Genomic DNA, 14,172 nt, shown 5'->3' with positions numbered 1-14,172 from the left:
CCAAAAACCCACATCAAAGTTCCACGACAACAAAGAAATCTTTGCAATGACAATAACGAAGCAAAGATTTACTTGGAAGAATTACCAAAAATTGGCAGCCCAATGAAATTGCATGTGGCCAAAGGCTGGACGCAATTGTGCCAAAGAATAAGAAAAAAATTACCCCCGGGCAAATATCGGCTACATAACACACTTAAATTGCCGAATTAACTTCGCAAAAGTCTGGCAACACTGATCACAATCACATTTTAGACTTTTTAGAGAGACATGTGAGAACGACTGACTGACGGCGCGCGTGGTGGTGGTATAATAAAAGAAATTGTTTTTTGTTTTTTTGTGCATTTTTGGTGAATACGATGAGTGCCACCAGCGTTATAAAGTACAACGACGACGAAATAAATATACGTCCGGCCAGGAAGGAAGACATGGCCACAGTGGCAAAAATGATTCAGGTGGCGAACTTTCATATTTACTATACTGAGGCTATAATAGTACCTTTTCATATCAGTATCACTTTAGTATTTCCAATTGATGCACGAATCGTTAGCTGATTTCCAGGAACTCGCCGACTTCGAGAAAATGCCCGAGGGTCCGAAAATGTCGGTCGAAGGTGAGCGGAATCATTGTAACTTATCGGTTCGATATCGTTATCACGGCGGTGACCAGCACCGTGGCCGCATTATGAAAATTCGTTCGATACTTATTTTTGATACGGTGCGCCACAACGCGGGCGCTGTTACGTTGAAACCCTAGGCGATTCTGTGCGTGCTGCGTCTCGGCAGAGCTGGAGCGCGACGGCTTCGAGTCGTCGCCGCCGGCGTTCCGCTGCTCCGTGGCCGAGCTGGCGGCGGCGCCCGCGCTGCTGGGCTACGCGCTGTTCTTCCCCACGTACTCCACGTGGCAGGGCCGCGCCATGATGCTGGAGGACCTGTACGTGCGCCCCGCCGAGCGGCGCCGCGGCGTGGGCCAGCGCCTCTTCCGCCACGTGGCCGAGGTACGGCCGCCGGGCGCCGGCGCCTTCGTGTCGGCCGCAACTTGTACTTCTCCTTTCTCATGAAATTCAGTACCGAGACTACGGCGCGTAAGGTGCCACGTCCCGACCTAGTCGCGATCATTTTTATCGCGATGCGGTATTGTCGCGGCCAATACGACATCTCCGCCATTTACCAGTTCCGGTGGCTTACAATGAATTGTAAACTTAAAACTTTCCCACCTATTCTTAAAATGTACGTTAAAATATTATTTGCAATATATTTGAACGTGCCTTCGAGCGACCCGCTGCGCGTGGCGTGGCCGGGGCCGTGACGCGAAGGCGCTCGTCGGCAGGAGGCGGCGGCCAGCGGCTGCAGCCGGCTGGACTTCCACGTGCTGGAGTGGAACGAGGCGCGGCGCTTCTACGAGAGCAAGGGCGCCGTGAACCTCACGGCCGCCGAGCGGTGGTGCTACTACCGCCTGTCGGGCGCGGCGCTGCGGGCGCTGGCGCCGGCCGACGCGCCGCAGCCCTAGCGGCGCCGGGGGGCGGGGGCGGGGGCGGGGGAGGCAAAGAAAAGCGGGCGTAGCTTTACCGACGTAATACGTTTATTGCAAAATTTGTATCCATGTGACAACTGTGCGACCCATGTCGGATGTTCTTGTTCTAATTTATATTATAGCTAACTAAATATATACACTATTCATAAATGCCATTTTATTTTACTTACAACCTATACTACACCTCGCAGTTTCGCGCGATACGCACGCTTCTAAGCGGCGCGTCTTCGTTGTTCTACGTAACGATGACCGCCGGAAAGGCTTGACTAAAATTTGCATGTCACTGTAGAAGTTTTCACGTTTACAATCTTTTGTACAAGAACGAAGAATAGAAAACTTTACAACAAATATCTACGCGAATAGTTTTTTAAATTTATAACAATCCAAAGTTTTAGTGAAGTTATCACAATGCTTAGTGAGATATTTTAAATACTGTTTATACTCGGGGAATACTGTAATTACTATTACTCTAAGTTCTATTTACATAATTAACATAAGAAAGTCGATGAATGTGAATCGCAATACTCGTGTATGTATAAAAGTACTAATTATCTGACAATATGTAATTAAAACTGAAATATAGCATAGTCTTGGTTACTTTTAAGGAAGTAGGTACCTACCGAAAAGGCTGCTACAACTACAGTCGTAGAATGAGAAGAAACCAATTTTCGTGGTTGGTTAAAGAACGCTTTATGTCCTATTTATACCGAATTGGTTTTACTTTAAATTACCTACTCGACTCTGCCTGAACACAGCAGTATGTATAGTACAACCACAGGAAGCCCAAACATTCACGATCATTTGAATAAACAATAATAATCACCTCTGTTACACCACCACAAACGCTACGAAGAGAGACTTAAATGAGAATAATAACTGGGCTATTTAGAACTGCTGGTTAATTCAGAGTGACGTCTTTAGACAAGTAGTTGCTTTCTATGCGAGACGAATACAAAAGTTAAAACATGTCATACTTCTATGTTTATACGTCTATAGTTATTAAAATCAAGTATATAGGTACGTATTATAATAAGTGTGGTCTGTTAACAGATTATTATAATAAAATACTATTTACAGGGTAGGTACTGCGGATGAGGGCACTGCATTGCTATTTATACGTAACATACGGCGAAACAGGTCAAGTGTACATCAAGCTTGACACATAATTTTAATCGAACTCTATAAGAACGGTTCGAAGTCTGGCTTGATGTGCTCTTGACTGTACATTCTATCTGATTAAATACACACGCAATAAATTTTATCTAAATAATCTATTATAATCTATATTCATCGATAGTCGGTCAGTCGAGTTCAAATTTACCATTAACCTTAAAACAAAACAAAACACTTCTATTTGCCACTAACGTATGGCAGTAACAAGGGGTTGGAAACCTTAAGAGTCTGTTGAGATCGAGATCTTCAAGCGAGAAGTAAAGGACAAACATCCCCATTAAAGTTCACTCGATGCAGACGCTGCGAGTTTAAAGAAGGCACTCGAATACTGGCCGGTTTAACAAGTGCAGCGCGGGGGGGTGAATCACTACGAGACTAGCGAATTGCGCTAGTGTCAGAGATCTGCGTCAAGGCGTTTACGGCCCTCGGCAAAGGCGCAAAGCGGAGGTCGGCGCCGCCGCTACGTGGACGCCATGAGTTTGGCGTGCGCTGTCACGTTGCGCTGGTGCAGGAAACCGCTGCCCTCTTCCTCCTCGCTGTTGCCCAGGCCGTACTGAAACAGAGTTGAGTGGTACTAATGAAATAATGTTTCCGCGAGCTTCGAGATAGAAAGTCAAATTAATTTGCCGCCGGCCCGGCAACTCCAAGCTCCCCGGCTGGGAACGGTCGAGGGACACAAGAGAAAGAAGGAGTAAAAGTGAAGAAGGCTATACCTGGAGCGCGTGCAAGTAATGCTGATGCGAATGGTAATGCTGCGGCGGCGTGGCGTGCGCGTACGAGTCGTAGCCGGAGGCGGCGCTGGGTTCGCTCTTGATGTTGAAGAGCGCCGGCGGCGACAGGAAGCCCGCGCCGCCCAACGCCAGCCCGTACTGGCTGTGGCCGCCGTGGCCGTGAGGGGCACCGGCGTGGTGGCCGCCGTGGCCGTGGCCGTGGCCGTGGCCGTGCGGGGAGGCGTCTGGCGCGGGCAGCGGCTCGCGCTGTTTCGCGTGTGCCAGGGCCGCGCTCGGAGGCAGCGCCCCCTCCGGCAGGTTGGGCTTGCTCTCTGAAATTAATTCATCACGTGTCTGCGGATACCTTTACGTTGCATATCATTTGAAGTTAGTAGGTAGGCATGTCATCGGTAGACCGTTCTTCCTGTTCATTAACCGAAATTAGAAGTCGCGATGTGAGTTTATATTATGATCTATAATTATAGCTGTTAACACGATTGATGGCTACCGTTCGGTAATTAGAAATTTAGAACAGTCAACTTTTCATTGCTCGATTCGATACGGGCTTCCGTGAATTAACACCTCGGTCCGTTAAATGCGCAAATATCGTCAACGATTTCGCGCCGTTCTGTCTTTTAAAACGACAACGAATAATAAGTACGGTAATAAGTAGGCAGATGCTATCTAATTAGACCTAGGCGGTAACTTTACAGCGAATGAATTACGTTAATGTTGCTTACCGTCGATCCCCGGGGAGTTGTGTCCCTCTTTCTTGTTGGCATCAACGGCTGGCTTCGCTCCGTTGGCGGTACTCTTCTTCGGTTTTCGCTTTCTCGTCTGAATGCCGTCTTTTCGCATCGCTAGCGGTCTGTAAAGTATAAAAAATATGAACATTGGACGAATAGCATAGATATTTTTGTAGGTATTTGTAAGAAATGATTGTAATACTTATAATAGAATATAAGTTGTTCGTTTACCGGTTGATACCGTGTAGCTTGTAGTAGAGGCCGCAGGCATTGCAGACGGGCTCTCCGTCATTGTTGCGTCGCCACAGCGTTGTGTTTCGTGAACCGCAGTTCGTGCAGCACTGCCCGTGCCGTCGCGCCGCCGACTACGCAACACAACGTAACTCACTTAGCCTCACCTTATTACGCTAAAGACAACTAAATTATGCAAACATGTTGCGAGGCACAAGTAACAGTTAAAAGTCTACTACATTTGTAATTAGTTACCTAAACATGCAAATCCACCAGTTAATTAAAAAAATAATAATACCTTTCATCATGTCATCCAAAGCGAGTAAACAATACAAAAGGAAGACGTTACGCCGACGGGCGGAGCGTCGCACCATTGTTGGCCACACGCCCATTACAGCCTATTGTAATCACCGAGATGCGCGGTTTGCTATCCACCAATAGATTTCAATTGGTCGTGCATATTCAATAGCGAATCAGTTTCATTCGATATTAAGTACTAGTAGTTATATGTACATACACCTAAGTACGCACTACAGCGAGACTTCGAACATCCAGCAACTGTCACCCGCCGAGCATGCAGTTACGTCAGGTTTTGTGATACGATATATCAGCCGGAACCGCCGAAGGAAGTCGAACGATAACTAAAGTTGTGTAAAAAAGTACTGAAAAGAAGCAAAAGCGGCACCGAGCTAAGTGGAGAGCGGTAGCGTGTAGTTTCCTATCACTCACTCGAAGCCACTGCGATAATAATCGAAAAAACCGCGTGCGCAACCGGATTATTCGTACAAAGGATGCATGCACTAGTCTACACGCCACCGACTCACCTTCTTCATGCCCCTGGCCATGCCCTCCACACTCATCCATCTCTGCACGGAGCCCTCCTTATAGAAGCGCGTGAGCAGCTCCGCGTCGGCACCTGTCGCAAACAGAGGCGTTACTAGACTAGCGTTGGAGACTCACCAGCCGTTTGCTCGGCTTGACCAGCGGCCGATTGACGCCATTGATCTTGTGGTACAGGCCACACGCGTTGCACAGGTAGTGGCCGGTGGAGTCGCGCCGCCACAGCGGCGTGTTGTTCGCGCCGCAGTTGACGCACTCGCGCCCCTCCTCGTATGCCTCCAGTACACCATCTGAGCATAGTCGCCTGCTAACTAATTACCTTTCGACGATATAGGTACACTATTCCACGGTAGGCAATAGCACCGCGCAGGAACCGGCACTGCCTACCATTTTAGTTTAAAAGAAAAACGTTTAAATGAAAGGGTTTTCTCTTCTGCTCGTGGGTACAAACTAGGTAATAACCTACGTAGTAGGTATGTATCGAGTTACTAGGTTTTTGCGATTGTTACACATAGGAATAGAATAGAATAGAATAGAATATATATATTTGGTTTTTCAAACAAACCAACGTTTTGGGCAAGGACCCGATTTAGAGACCGAGAATATGGGATCTGTGAAGGCACATCTCGTCTGATTGTTACTTGTTTGAAAAAAAATCAATAAATATACGCGATTTGGGGAGATGCCGCACGGGCGTTGCGTCGTCGTCGCAACTGCGTTGTACTACTACATATAAATCGGAAGGACGTGCCACACGGTGCGTTGAAACAGCGCGCGTAGACATTCAATTTCGTTTCCTACACTTGGTAGGTATGTATTTTGAATAGTGGAGATAAATATATTTATTATTATTATTTCATTCAAAGTGTTCATAAAATACGTTTGTTTAATTGTAAACAAAGTCGAATCATCAAAATTGCGTAACACGAAGCAGCTTACAATGCACGTTTTGAAAGAGTGCTTATTATAATGATATATCTACAGTGTTGATTATCAGCTGCCGGCGCGGCGGGCGGCACGGTCAGTGGTTCGTGGAAGATCGTCGCGCTGGGCACAGCGCAATAGCCGCACGCGCACGTTCCGACGCGTATTATTGTCGAGTTATCACTGTGCGCTCGATAACACCCTCTCTTCGCCCCGCATCCCACTCGCAGCTTCTGTTTGCTGATCTCGAATTATTTTATGCCCAGTATAACAATGACTTCGCAATGCCGTTTGGAAGGTATACCTATATCCAGCGAATTCTTAGGTGTTCGCGAGTGTTACACATAGGAAATGAAGCTATTTTTCCGGATTTATAGGTCCCATGGTCACGGTTGACTGGTAATATGATGATTCATTATTCGATCACTGTTGAATGATAATAGGTAATATCTACCTAAGTAAATACCACGCGTTGCGGGATGACACTTATCTTATGGGAAACCAGTGAGTACAAGAAAATAGGTAAGCTAAGTGTGCGATAAGTCTGTTGTTTTTCCTCTTGTTTAATACAATTAAGGGGCGATAAGGTATCGGCCCTATTTAGTCTGCGGTCGGGATTCCGCTCGAGGAAACACGACATTAGGTAGGTACTCGGAGGTACTCGGAGGTACTCGGAGGTAATTATGTATGTGTTTATTTGTGAGTAGCTCACACCTGATACAAAAACGCAACATCCTTCCCTTTCCTTCCATTGTGTATGTAATTCTAATTTCTAGACGTCTTACATTTTTTAATAAGTAGGTATACTAGCTGGAACCAGTTCATTGGTACAGTCAAGAGCACATCAAGCTTGACACTTTGTACTTTGGACGTAAGCGTTTCGATAGTAAACTGCATAGAGTTGGATTTAAGTCTTTAAGTATAAAGCTTGACGTGCTCTTGACCCTGTACCGCACGAGTCGGTACCTAGGTTTGAAAACGACTTGATAATATTATTTCATTTTACGTGGCGATGTAGGTAGTGACTGTGGAAATGTATGTACAGTGTTCGCTCGGCATAGACAACTCTGATGTTTTACTGAAGAATTGCGAATCGTTAATCACCAAAAACCGTATTAACAAACGTTGATCATTTTCCTTGAAGCAAATTTACGTAAGCGGTTTGATTTCCAGCGAAGTGGTAACAAAAAGCCAGTGAGTAATTTATCCGTAATTGTAGCGATTGTAGGCCCGGAGGCCCGTGGCCACCGAACTTATAGCTAAGCACACACAATGTGCCAATGCAACATGACTACAACGATCAAGCCAGTCCGCGTCCGCGCCGATAACAGCCGCTTCACTGATTCCTCTCTTGTTTTACATGAATGCCTACATAAATAACATTTAAAACTTTCGTGATTCATTACTAAATGATTATTTCTAGTTTAATAGGATTCTGCCCGATGTCGTGAAAAGAATAAAAATCCCTAATGCTGTAAGACCCTGTAATTAGTGACAATAATTTTAATAAATAGGTACCTACTTAGCTCACCGCTTACGTATTCGTTTATAAATATTTTAATATATTTGGTTAAAAAGCTCGCAGTCGTGGATAATTATTACTAACGTAAAATAGGTAATTTTTACTAAGGTAAATATGTAGGTATTTTTTCAAGTGAGTTTTTGGGTGTGAGAATTGTGTTCTTAATTTTAGTTCCTGTTAATGTCGCCTATTTAAGGAACAATTTAATGCATAGTCCTTTTTGTGGATATTGTTGCCTATGTGTGCAATAAAGATACCTACAATATTGCGTTTATTTACCGTAATTATATTTACCAAGAAAATAAAACGCACACAAATGTTGAGTTTTACAAAATATTGCATACAAAATTGCGAAAGTTACTTATTACTTTTTATTTCAAAATTTAAAAAAGTTACACCTATCACAATAAAATTGTGGGTTAGCAATAAATAAAAAAATAGTGTATAAGGACGGGCTTATCCCATAAAGAAATTTCTTCCAACCCTTACTTGTATTTTAGTTATTTGTTGGTTTAGCATAACTGACGATGTAAATAATTATTTATACTTCGGTAAGGATTAAGTTAAGGCAGCATGTTGTTTATTGCAATAATAATATACCTACTAGGTACATATTATTACGAAGTGCTTGGGTCGGCAATGAGTAGGAATTATATGACATGTAGGCGCGTGCTTTATCACTGATTGTTGTCTCAGCACGTTATTGCTTGTACCCAAGTATGTTGCGTACCCAGCTAAGTAGGCATGCACCTATTTATTTCTCTCTAACTCTTGTGTTACGTTACATACATAGTTGTGTACGTATTTCGTATATACCTTCGAAAGCTGAATGACTGTGACCTCTGGCGATTACATTCGTTCGTAGTCAATTGAAACCTTGGAAACCCACCTACTTACATCGACTGATACATTTTTTTACATATGTCTAAGTTATAAAAGTATAATTATAGAGACCTCTAAGTAATATCGTATGCACCTATTAGGTACACCTTTATGCAGGTTCATTAAATTATATGTGACCTAAGCCCGTTCTCGTCTATCCACCCTACACGTTAAATAAAGTTGACACGAAATAGGTATAATGTTTATATTGTGCTTTGTGTTAGGTGCTAAATGGGTGCTAACTAGGACTACCTATGTGTTAACTTTACCGTAAGCCGAGGGCCGCTGCAGTGCGTCGTAGGGCGCGCACCACGAGCCCATCACCATGTTCTGCCCGTAGATGGCCCCGCCCACGCCGCCCACGCCGCCGACGCTGCCCACGCTGCCCACGCCGCCACCACCTGCTGAAAAATAACCTCGCTGTTATTACCTTATCCCCGCATCCCGTATTTTGATAAATATACTATAGCAAGAGACGTTTCCAGGCTGCTGCAGGCATATGGAAAAGGAATTCAAACGTTTTACAATTAGTAAAACTACTTATATGTGTAAGTTAACCTACATCGTTAAAATTGTTAATAGATACACATGTCAAAGATACGAATGTTTGATAACGGACGAACACCGATTACCTAATGGAATCAGTAAACTTTAAACGATATAAACTTTGCTGCTGCAATGATACTTTGACGAGGCGAATAGATTAGTTTTTTACATCAGGTACTTCGGTTCTTTAACGTTATTAACTTTCATATTACAACATGTAAAACAATGTAGACATTCGTAGGTGCAATGTTTTTGGTGAGCTGATGTGCGCGGCGAACTAACCTGCGAGCAGGGCAATGTTTTGCAGCCAGTTGGTCGTGAGAGGGATGGAGTCCATCGTGACACGCGTTCGAGGTCGAGAGGTCACTGAGAATTGCAGAGACGCGACTCGGCGGTCAGAGGTCACAACGCACACTGCCGCTGCGGCGCGGCATCGATCGGCGCTTGCGCATACGAGACTCGCGTTATCGCCGCTGATTCACCGCACTACGCTTGATCATCATCACAATTACAGGCCACGGGCAATCGCGTGCGTACAGTTCCAATTGCTCTATTTATTTTAATTCCATACAATATCTCTGTGTCGTTTGATACGTCGCCATCGTGTGGAAGTTGTAGGGTTCTCTGCCTGTGGTGCTCACAACTGGCAACGTGTTTGCGGTCTCTGTTCGTGACAATTTGTAAAGACGGCTTTTCATTGAGAAGACCGTCCGACCGTCGAGAAGACAGTTGCCGGTGTGAAAACTTATCATTGAAAAATCTATATATTATCTAACAACTCGATAAAAAGATAAAAGTCCAAATTGCTACAAACACAGAAACAACGATAAAAAATAATAAACATGCTACATTTCACAGAACTGCACCTCATTTGTTCAAATACTTTCCTATATTCACTCATCAGACGTCCAATCGTGCTATCAAATACCTAAATCAGAATGCGGTGCAGCCTCGAGAACGGACTTGAACGGAGTTGAGGAGTGCGGTGGCGTGCAGTACCGGTGTGTTTCGGCGTTGTCTTTCGTTTATACGTAATTGTTTACCATCTACAAGAAACTACTTGGCTATTTATACATTTCATATTCATATACCGGCTAGGTAACCGCTTTACCCGAGCCGCTTTGCCTCTTTGACAATTTTATTTTAAAACTAAATTCAAACCTCAAAATACGAAGTACAAAATGTAACTACCTATACCTTCAAACAAATATCACAAAAACTCTGCCAGATAGATGTAAAACACTACAATCATAGCAATAATATACTTACAAAGAAAGCAAGGTTTGATAGAAACGAAATGAATTTACGTCGCATGTTTTCTTCAAAACGGAATGAATTAAAATTATCGGCACAAGAGTGTGCGCGCGAGTTCCCACAGGTGGCAAGCGACTGCCCCGGAGAGAGAGCGAGGAGGTGGGAAATGACCGAGTAATCGAGCATAGCCGCTCTGCCTTCTACAGCCGCTATGAGCGGACTTCCGTCAGTTTTAAACTTAGGAAAATAAATAATATTAAAAAATAATTTATTATACCTACTTATGCTCCGGAATCTCATTGTAAAAATGATACAATGCCCATAAAAGAATCGTTTACTTTAGGGAGATGCCACACGGGTGTTGCGTCGACGTTACGTCGTCGCAACTGCGTTGTACTACCTCCATATAAATCAGAACGACATACCATACGGTACGTTGAAACAGCGAGCGTCGATGGAACAGCTCGTGTGGCACTCCGTCCGTTGCAATCAACGCAGTTGCGACGACGACGCAACGCCTGTGTGGCATCTCCCTTAGTTATTGAAACCGTGGTACCATGAGTTTGGACTTGGTTCTAAGGTTAATATATAATGTGGATATCTTCTTTCTTAATGAAATTATGTACGTATATTTTTACGGGCATACAAAATATTTGAGTCATGATACCAGTCTCCTTAAACTTTTGACTGATAGAAACGAACAGCACCTGCGAACACGTCGTGCGTCTGATGCCACGCCTGTCCATTACAGTTGCAGAGCCACTCAGAACATTAACTCATCGTCATAGAAGCGCAAAGATCTCAGAGATATATCTAAATTGACAATTCCCATGTGCCTGTAATTTCACTAGTACCCAAGGGTACTAGTGAAAGGTTTTTAAGGGTACCCAAGGGTACCCTTAAAAACCGGAACGCAGTAATGCTCGCACATACTGCTTGGTGGCAGAAATGGGTAAAGTGGCAGTAGGTACTTCCCTAGACGAACTCTTTCACCAGGAGCTCTACTGCTTCCAGGTATATCTTACAATATGATGTAGGTAGGTTTCATTTTGCTCAATCATCGTCATCGCATCTTACTTTATCTAACAGATCTCCATTTTTTTTCCAATCAAAATCGCGAAACATAAATTTGTTTTATCGAGTTCTCAGGTTTTCGCGATTGTTACACATACACGGTAAAAACAGATTACTTAGAAAAAGACAAAATTCTTTTTATGAAGACAAATTTATTAAATCCAACAAAACGATTCTCTCCCTATAGACGCTAGAGAATAATTACTTGATAATAGTAAAAAAACGTCTCAAAAGTGTATTTTCGTTACAAGACAAAAATATTTAATCCAAGAGCAAATTAATTTACTTTAAGTCACAAAGCCACTCTAGATTCAACAAAATATTTATTTGTTACTAGAAATGTCCGATTTTGATTTGAAAAAAAAAAGAATGAAAAATTGAGAGGTACTTAATTGTTTGAGTGAAGATTTATGTTTTCTAATATCAAAAAGGATAAAATTTACAGGGTTATGGACCCAACAGTGCCAAACCTTAAAGTAGCAGAAATAGGATGGAAATATGGAATCTTCTCAAATACTTGAGGACCATCCAGTGCCGTATAAATGCTACAGCGGCAGAAAGCACTAACAATTCCAAATATATGAGATGACTTTATACTATTGAAGTTAACAAAACGATAGCGCGTTTCAGAGTACATCTAATGCCATCTAGCAGTGGCGTGATGGAACTAATTGCATGTTATGCTTGTTACAAGTGTATATAGTTTGATTTCATGCTGTAACCAAATTTCTTAAATTATGACTATAAAGAACACCCTAACAAACTAGAGATACTACGTATTGTTTCTTTGGATAAATGACTGTTTATGATTTTTATGATTACAAGCACAAGTAAAAGTAATCGTTACCGCGTGTGCCTTCGGCGACATGTCACGACAAGATTGACTATGAAAACGCAACGAAATGTTGCTTTAAGAATATACTCTAGAATTTAGAATATTAATCTGAATAGAAAACTATTTTCTTTTTTTGTTTAAGAATATATTTTCTTAAAATACACCCAAGAAATTTTGAATTCATTTAAGATTATTTAAATTTGATGTAAGAGGTAAAAATTTCTTGATATAAGTAATGTCCAATTAATTGATTAGAAATGAAATAAAATCTTGAAGTGAACGTATTTGTCTCAAAGTTAGAATAAAGTTAAGAGTAAAATTGTATTAGAAAAAGATAAGCAGTATTTTTGTAGTGACAATATTTTATTACTTTTAATAAATATTTTTTCAGAATTAGCAAATATTTTAAGAAATTGCTCTTTCTTATTAGTAGAAATCCTTTTTTTCTGTGTAGGAAATGAAACTACTTTTCCGGATTTAAATCGCGAAACGTCGGCTTGTTTGAAAAAACAAATATACGCGATTTACATCCGGAAAAATAGTTTCATTTCCAATAAATTTGTTTTTTCAACCAAACCATCATTTACTCGTACATGGTTCAGCTATTTCTCCTGTTTGCGTCGCCGCCAAAATGTATGTTTCAATTAGGTACATATTTAAGTCACCTCACTGGGGTTTTTGCTACTTCAATTTTCCGTACTGTCTTTGCTCGTTTCATACAACTTATAAGTCTTTTTTCAATCGAACTGTTTGAATCGTGTGAGGTATTTGTAAAGCTAATTTCATATATAATATTTTGTTTATTTTCCTCTTGTCTTGTTATTTCCCTGTACCTTGCGACTACGAAGTGCTGAAAACAGCAACGCGTGCGCACGTTCGCGTCTATACAAAGTGACCGCTGCCGGTGACGCATGACGATGGTCCGTTAGGCAATCGCCGTAAAACATTGCATTTAGCTGATTTTTCCTCTTATCCTTTTTTCCTTCAATTTTGCAGTGTCTTGTGGGATTACCGGATCAGACATTTTTGTTGTGGTTTCAGATCGTCACTTGCTAGGAGTGCTATCGGCAAATGTACGCGGTGAACCGCGGCTAGTGCGCAAATGTATCTTGGATTCGGCACGTATTTGTTGCGTATACGATGTTGAAGGTGGAACTAGTAATGGAGCGTAAAGGTTAATTGTACTTACGGTACTGATCGTGGTGCGCCGCAGTCGCTGCGGCTGCGGCGGCGTGGTGGTGCCACACGTTCTGGTGCGGGAAGTGAGCGTAGCGGCTGCCCGCCGCAGCGTAGCCCAGCGCGTAGCCGTCGCCGCACTCGCTTCCTACGCTGCCGTAGCCCGCGCCCGCGCCCCCGCCTTGTCCGCCGAACATTCTGCCGGTTTTTTCTGGTGCCGTTCAGTGCGATGTCATTTTCAGCTCGACACAGGAACAACTAAAAGAAAAGGACGTTGGTCCATTAGTAGATACAACCATGTTCGCGTTGTTCTTCATGTAAATATTTTGAACGAAGACGTTCGTCAGTAGAGACAAAACGAAAAGCCTTTTTTTATAACCCATCAATTATTATAGGAAATGAAACTATTTTTCCGGATTTAAATCGCATATACTTGTTTTTTCAAACAAACCGACGTTACCAAACAGACATAAGACTGCAGTACTAATTAATATTTGTTTAAAAAAACAAATATACGCGATTTAAATCCGGAAAAATACTTTCATTTCCTATGTGTAACAATCGCGAAAACCTAAGAACTCGATATCAACAATTATTGTTGGAATTGCTTAAAGGGCAATAAATGAAATAAATGTAAATAATTTACTTGGCCGCCCAAGTAAATTATTTAGATTCTTTTGATCATGAATACTTAGTTATAGCGTGTGCCAATTTAAAATTGTGTCAAAT

The 14,172-nt window shown here is 42.5% G+C and overlaps 2 protein-coding genes across 5 annotated transcripts in view; one reads left to right on the top strand and one right to left on the bottom strand.

The window, feature by feature from the left end:
- The first annotated feature begins 296 nt into the window (after positions 1-296).
- On the top strand, positions 297-1,506 carry LOC113240198 (diamine acetyltransferase 2). Its single transcript, XM_026477446.1, has 4 exons — positions 297-452; positions 559-610; positions 783-994; positions 1,327-1,506. The coding sequence occupies exons 1-4, from the start codon at positions 357-359 to the stop codon at positions 1,504-1,506; spliced, it is 540 nt and encodes a 179-aa protein (XP_026333231.1). The 5' UTR covers positions 297-356.
- A 48-nt stretch (positions 1,507-1,554) lies between these two features.
- The window catches only part of LOC113240192 (GATA-binding factor A-like), a 57,397-nt gene continuing 44,779 nt past the window's right edge, over positions 1,555-14,172 (bottom strand). Inside the window, exons 2-8 of one of the 4 annotated variants that reach the window (XM_026477438.1) lie at positions 13,457-13,701; positions 8,828-8,962; positions 5,215-5,306; positions 4,391-4,524; positions 4,154-4,281; positions 3,417-3,745; positions 1,555-3,256 (exon numbers count right to left, since the gene is read on the bottom strand). In XM_026477438.1, coding sequence (XP_026333223.1) covers positions 3,164-3,256; positions 3,417-3,745; positions 4,154-4,281; positions 4,391-4,524; positions 5,215-5,306; positions 8,828-8,962; positions 13,457-13,640 — 1,095 coding nt within the window. In that variant the 5' untranslated portion in view covers positions 13,641-13,701 and the 3' untranslated portion in view covers positions 1,555-3,163. Of the gene's footprint in view, positions 3,257-3,416; positions 3,746-4,153; positions 4,282-4,390; positions 4,525-5,214; positions 5,307-5,350; positions 5,521-8,827; positions 8,963-9,386; positions 9,495-13,456; positions 13,821-14,172 lie in introns of those variants that run through there. The other 3 variants (XM_026477436.1, XM_026477437.1, XM_026477439.1) reach the window with 3 other exon arrangements.

This window comes from Hyposmocoma kahamanoa, unplaced genomic scaffold, assembly GCF_003589595.1.
Source record: "Hyposmocoma kahamanoa isolate Upper Pololo Valley unplaced genomic scaffold, ASM358959v1 122, whole genome shotgun sequence".
Lineage (NCBI taxonomy): Eukaryota > Metazoa > Arthropoda > Insecta > Lepidoptera > Cosmopterigidae > Hyposmocoma > Hyposmocoma kahamanoa.
This window is presented reverse-complemented; position numbering and strand designations above follow the sequence as displayed.

Coding starts and splice junctions, on each gene's coding strand:
- LOC113240198 (XM_026477446.1), top strand. CDS start 357: ATGAGTGCCACCAGCGTTATAAAGTACAACGACGACGAAATAAATATA. Junction 453..558: donor CAGTGGCAAAAATGATTCAG/GTGGCGAACTTT, acceptor GCTGATTTCCAG/GAACTCGCCGACTTCGAGAA. Junction 611..782: donor TCCGAAAATGTCGGTCGAAG/GTGAGCGGAATC, acceptor GCGTCTCGGCAG/AGCTGGAGCGCGACGGCTTC.